Source organism: Myzus persicae, unplaced genomic scaffold (genome assembly GCF_001856785.1).
Source record: "Myzus persicae strain clone G006 unplaced genomic scaffold, MPER_G0061.0, whole genome shotgun sequence".
NCBI classification, from domain to species: Eukaryota; Metazoa; Arthropoda; class Insecta; order Hemiptera; family Aphididae; genus Myzus; species Myzus persicae.
The window spans coordinates 1-5,748 of record NW_019100472.1 but is presented as its reverse complement, the minus strand read 5'-3'; the positions used below and the strand labels follow the sequence as shown (position 1 = coordinate 5,748).

Here is a 5,748-nt window from a genome sequence, read left to right as displayed (position 1 = left end):
AAATAAAAATATGTACGTTGAAAACAATCTAGCAGACGATCCGGAAGACGATATTTACAAAAACATTAGAGGCAATTTAAATTAACAACAGGAAACCGATGCCCATCAAAATAAGATAAGTTTTTTACAAAAGAAATGGTAATCCAATAATTTATGTAATGATAAAAAATATGATAATTCCATGGCTAATGATTTAGAAAATTTTTATCTATTATTTCATGAGTGCACGTTCAAGCAATTACCAGATTTTTTGGATGATTTTTGCAAATGTACTGCCGAAGTTAGCCACGTGAACAAGAATGAGCATCCACGTGAATGAGGTGAGGCGACTATACAATCATATAACCAACGCTGACTTAGCAGTAAAACATACAAGTATTGAATTTCTGACAGATTTGGCTACATACATGCGAGAAAAATCTCAGTCATATAACACTAAGGCATCGTCCTCAAATGCAGACCAAAGCAAATTGGAAACTAACTTTAGGAAAACAATAAGAATATTCAAGAAACGTTCAATGGATTTGCCTATATATCCAAGCTGTTCTTGTGAAAAATTGTGTCATCAACACTATGTATACGATATTAACAAATACGAAGAAAAAATCAGGAATAAAATGTATTGGATAGAACTACTAAAATTTGTACCTGAAAACTAACGTAAATGGGTTTGTATTCTTCATAACATGTTCAGTGTTAAAATACCCATTGAAATAAGTTGTTTGAAAACTACATACAAATAATTAAATATGATAATAACATAGTATAAAATAATAATGTATAACAATAATATAAACACGGGGAGGACTTATCTCGATGCGACGGCGATGATGTTGTTGTTGTTCGGCGGCGGCGATGGTCGTCGGAGGCGGCTGGACGTGATAATATTAAGGCTCGTCCACACGAGAGCACGCACACGCTGATCATGTGTGCTCACGCCGTGCGTCGCACAAATTTCCATCGTTTGGACGGTATCCCGAGCACGCGCGAATGCTCGCGACGCACAGCGAACACGATCCGATTGTCGTCGGTAACTTGTCATTGCTCAAAGACATACCGTGTGTTCCTAAATTCATCAGATTGGTCAGCCGCTGGATTTGACCGTTCCTAATTTCAGCTGATGGCCAATCCGTTGGAGGGGAGGTAATCAAGCCGATTGACTTATCAGCAATCGACTATTTTACGGATGGACTGAAATGAAACCCGATGGATTTGATAAAAATTATTCGCGCCAAAATTAGCGTCATTAAATTTGTCACTTATCATAACATATTAAATTTTTTACACATCAATTTTTCGAGTTTTGTCGTCAACTTAAGAATCAAAATGGATGATATTCAATTGAACTTAATACATGATGAAAATTTTTACATAAAACACTTTGATATAAACACCATGACACCATGTGTTTAATGTTTGATTATCGTAAGTACAAAGTAAAAATATTTTATTTTTTTAAATTGTTATGTCTACTTTTAATACATATTTCTAAGATTTTTGAAACTAAAAGCGTTAAAGAATTAGGTCTATAACACTCAGGTTGACATTTATCATCAGACTAATATATTAGGATACCTCAGCAGCTTTATTGAAGACTTAATTTTATATAATTATGAATATTATTATTAATTTTAATTTATATTTAACAATTAGTAAGATATCTAATTGCTAATTCCTATATTTTAATTAATTAATTTTTCTATTTAATTAGATCTTGATGGAGACATGTTATGTAAAAATATAACTGACATATTAGTAAAAGATTGTGTTTCATTTGAAGAAAAGCAAATAGGTACTGTAGAAATACCTGCATGGTAAGCCTATTAATTACAACATAATTGTTCAAATTATTTTAAGTTGTTAATTTGGTTGTTTGAATTAACAGTAATTGTATTGTATTATGGATTTACTCCAAAAATCTTTTATTTGATATTTTAATTACCTTGGCACTGTAGTCAATTAATTTTTGAACTACAAAAATTAAATCACCTTATTTTATATACAATAGGTACATTGATAATAATAATAGGTAATTATTTTGTATATAATATAATATACCTATTGGTAATATTATAACTATCAATATTTTATGATATATTAAAAAATTTATTTGTATTTCTATACCCACAAACTTTTATTTTATTAACTACCATCAAACACCATCGGTCAGTGACATTTTACCAACCGACACTCCTACTGCTGGTAATTATAAAAATATTATTTATATCTACTTACAATTTTAAAATGTATTGGTATTTTACTAAATCAAAATTAAAAATTGACAATTTATTAGAAAAAATACAAAAAGCTACAATTTAAAATACATATTTTTAATTATATTTTTTTGTTGCACATTTTATGCGTTAAAAAGTAAATTTTTATTCATTGTTTTACAACTAAATTTACTATATAAATTCTTTAAATCCATAATGACAGAAAAATCGCCTGTAGTTTATGAAGACCCTACAAGTTCAAAGAGAAATGTTGGATACACAGATATTGAGTATTTAGAGGCTACAAGTATAGAAACTAGGAGAAGTAGGATAAACTATTGTTTGGAAAATTGTGAATCTACTCAATTAGATCTTTTGGAGGTAAGCAATTATATTTTTGATTAAAAACAATATTTTAATTAGACTAGTAAAAAAAAATAGATATTGATAACTGTGTTTATTATTTATATAAATACTTAATAAATAGGTAGTATTGTATAAGTATTAAGTAGATTGGTTAAGATTACTGATTACTGATTAGTATAAGCCTTATTAGAAATATTTTTTCAACCTTGAATTTTGATTACATATTCTAAAATGTCTGAGAAATAGAACGATTTTTAAACCAACATTTTAGAATTTTAGAATCAATGGTGGAATTTTTTTTTTAAGTTATATATAAAATGATAATAACTGTTTTTATTCGTTATTTAATGAGTTTTGAATTAAATAATTTAAATAAAAATACATTTTTTATATATTTGTAGTATTCATTTACTTAAGTTTTAGGTATATTGAATTCATAGTTATGTAATAATTGTGATGTTTTACTTTGGAAAATAATAACTATAATCTATTAAATTCAAAATTAAGTAATTTTTTTTGTGTAGTTATTTGTTAAGTAAACATTGTTAAGTAAACATAATAATTATATAGGAGAATACTTCTGAAGATTTTTTTGAATTATCAGCAGCCTCAACTTGGAAAAATGATCCCTTTTTATGAATAAAAATTAAGCATTTTACACCAGAAATTATAAGTATGATTGTGGAATGGGGACCATGTCAGCCAACTTCTGATTTACTACCAAATAAAGAATTTTTAAAAGACAAAGATGGACGGCATTTTCATGCAGGATGGTACTACAGAACTCATGCAGATGGAACTAAAACAAGAAGAAACTGGTTAACTTATTCACCATCGCTAAATAAGATATTTTGTTTAGACTGTATTTTATTAGGAAGAAAAACTGCTAAAGCTTGGGTAAAAGATGGATTTTCTCACTGGAAGAATATAGGCATTGCAGTAATTAACCATGAAACAACTAATGCCCATATTGAAGCTTCATTAAAAATTAAATTAAGGGAATCTGTTTTACCCTTAATTCCATCCTTGGAAGTAAACAGAAAATCAAGTGTAGCTCTTAATAGGGAAATTGTGAAACAACTAATAGATATAACAGTCTTTTTGGGACGCCATTGTTTGCCTTTTGGAGGGCATAGAGAACGCTGGACTGATCAACTCAGAGGTAATTTTAAAGACTTGGTACTTCTGTTATCTGAACATTCACCAGCACTTGCGTCTCATGTTTCAACTCTCAAATTAAAAGGACGTAAAGATACATCTTTTATTTCCTGGGATCGCCAAAATCTTTTAATTGAATCTGTTTCAGAATACATATCACAAATTGTCCAATCTGATATTATTTTATCAAGAATATTCAGTGTTTCACTCGATTCTACCTTTGATATATCCCGTAAGGAACAGGTTTCTTTTATCATAAGGTATGTTAATGAAACTAATGGTACAGTTATGGAAAGATTATTAGCATTAAGAGAATCCCCATGCGCTACCGGAGTTCATCTTTTTGAGTTATTTCAAAATGTTTTTAATCATCATAATCTTGATTGGAAATCAAATTTAGTGGGTCAGTCATATGATGGGGCTGCAAACATGAGTAGGCAGTACAATTTGCTTCAAGCTAAAATACTTGAACAAACTCCTCAAGCCCTATTTATTTGGTGTTCTGCTCATAGGTTAAACCTAATAGCTAGTCAGGCAGTAGGATCTTGTTCAAATGCAGTGGATCTATTTGGAAATTTAGAAAAAATATTTACTTTTATCACTGGAAGTAAAGCGCGATCAGCTTTTTTTAGAGAAAAACAATTAGAACTCTATCCAAAACAACAAATAAGATCAGTGAAACGTGTAAATACTACTCGTTGGATGTCGCATGCCTATGCCTTAAATACCGTACTTGATGTTTACGATGCAGTTTATCAAACGATAGAAGAAGTGAGAAATAGAGACGGAGGATCGGATTTCAAACTTGGTGCTGTTTGTAATGGACTGCTTAGCTACTTGACTTCTTATAGGTTTTTAATGACAGCTCTTAGTTTTAAAAAAATATTTGAAATACTTGAACCATTAACCCGTACATTACAAGCTCGTGACATAGATATTTTAGCAGCGATGTATTTAGTTAATAGTGCTAAAGAGCCCATAGTGGCACTGAGAACTGAAGAAACATTTGAAAATATTTTGATATTAGCTAAAGAATTTGATGATAAGTATGAGAATGAGGAATTTGAGCCATTGCGGACAACAAGAAAACGTAAAGTTAGAAAAATGGCTGGGGAATTATGTAGTGATGACGTTGAACAAAATCCTATTCAAATGTTTAAAGTAGATACTTATTTTGTAGCATTAGATATTATCAAAACACAAATTAATCAAAGATTTACTGATAAAACTATTGAAGTAATGAAAGATTTTGCTTTATTATCAACCAAACGTATAAAAGAATTAAAAAAAAACCCTAAAAGCATTCCTATAGATGCATTTAAGGCTGTTTGTTTGGTATATAATACATTATTAAAGTTAGAAGATGTCCGTAGGGAGTATGAACAGTTTATAAATTGTGATTTAATTGTTAATGAAACTTTGCCATTGTATCTGCATCCTAATTTAAATGATGACAATTCAAGTTTTAGCTCGAACGATTCAAACTGTGACGATACTACATCTGAACAATTAAAAAGGTGGCAAAATTCATCAAGTTTAATGTGTGTTTTTCAAGATTTCTGTAAAGCTGGTCTAAAATCTATTTTTCCAAGTTTATTTATGCTTATAAAAATTGGAGTGACTATTCCAGTATCAAGCTGTTCCCCAGAGAGATCTTTTTCCAAATTAAAAATAATAAAAACTCGTTTAAGAAGCACAATGGGGGAAGATAGATTGGAAGATCTGATGCGTATCACCTGTGAAGCTGATATACAGTTAGATTCAGAAACAATAATAGACAACTTTGCGACAAAATCTACATTTTTAAATAAAAAATTAAAATACTAAAATAATTTAATTATTTTTTGTCAATTTATTTTTAGTGAATATTTTTACTAATTTTTAAAAATTATTTATTTAAAAGTTTAAATTATTTTATTTATTATCTATTTTATTATATTATAATTTATAACTACTACTATTAATATTTTATTTGTGAAATTCTATTATTAATTATTAGTAACTTAGGTAT

General features: G+C 28.9%; 1 protein-coding gene across 1 annotated transcript; it reads left to right on the top strand.

Moving 5' to 3' along the window:
* Window positions 1-2,429: 2,429 nt before the first annotated feature.
* LOC111026533 (zinc finger MYM-type protein 1-like) lies at window positions 2,430-5,491 on the top strand (the record flags this gene model as incomplete). Its single annotated transcript, XM_022304638.1, has 2 exons — window positions 2,430-2,594; window positions 3,231-5,491. Coding segments are annotated over exons 1-2 (2,426 nt in total), but the record flags the coding sequence as incomplete, so codon positions are not given.
* Between the last annotated feature and the right edge of the window lie 257 nt (window positions 5,492-5,748).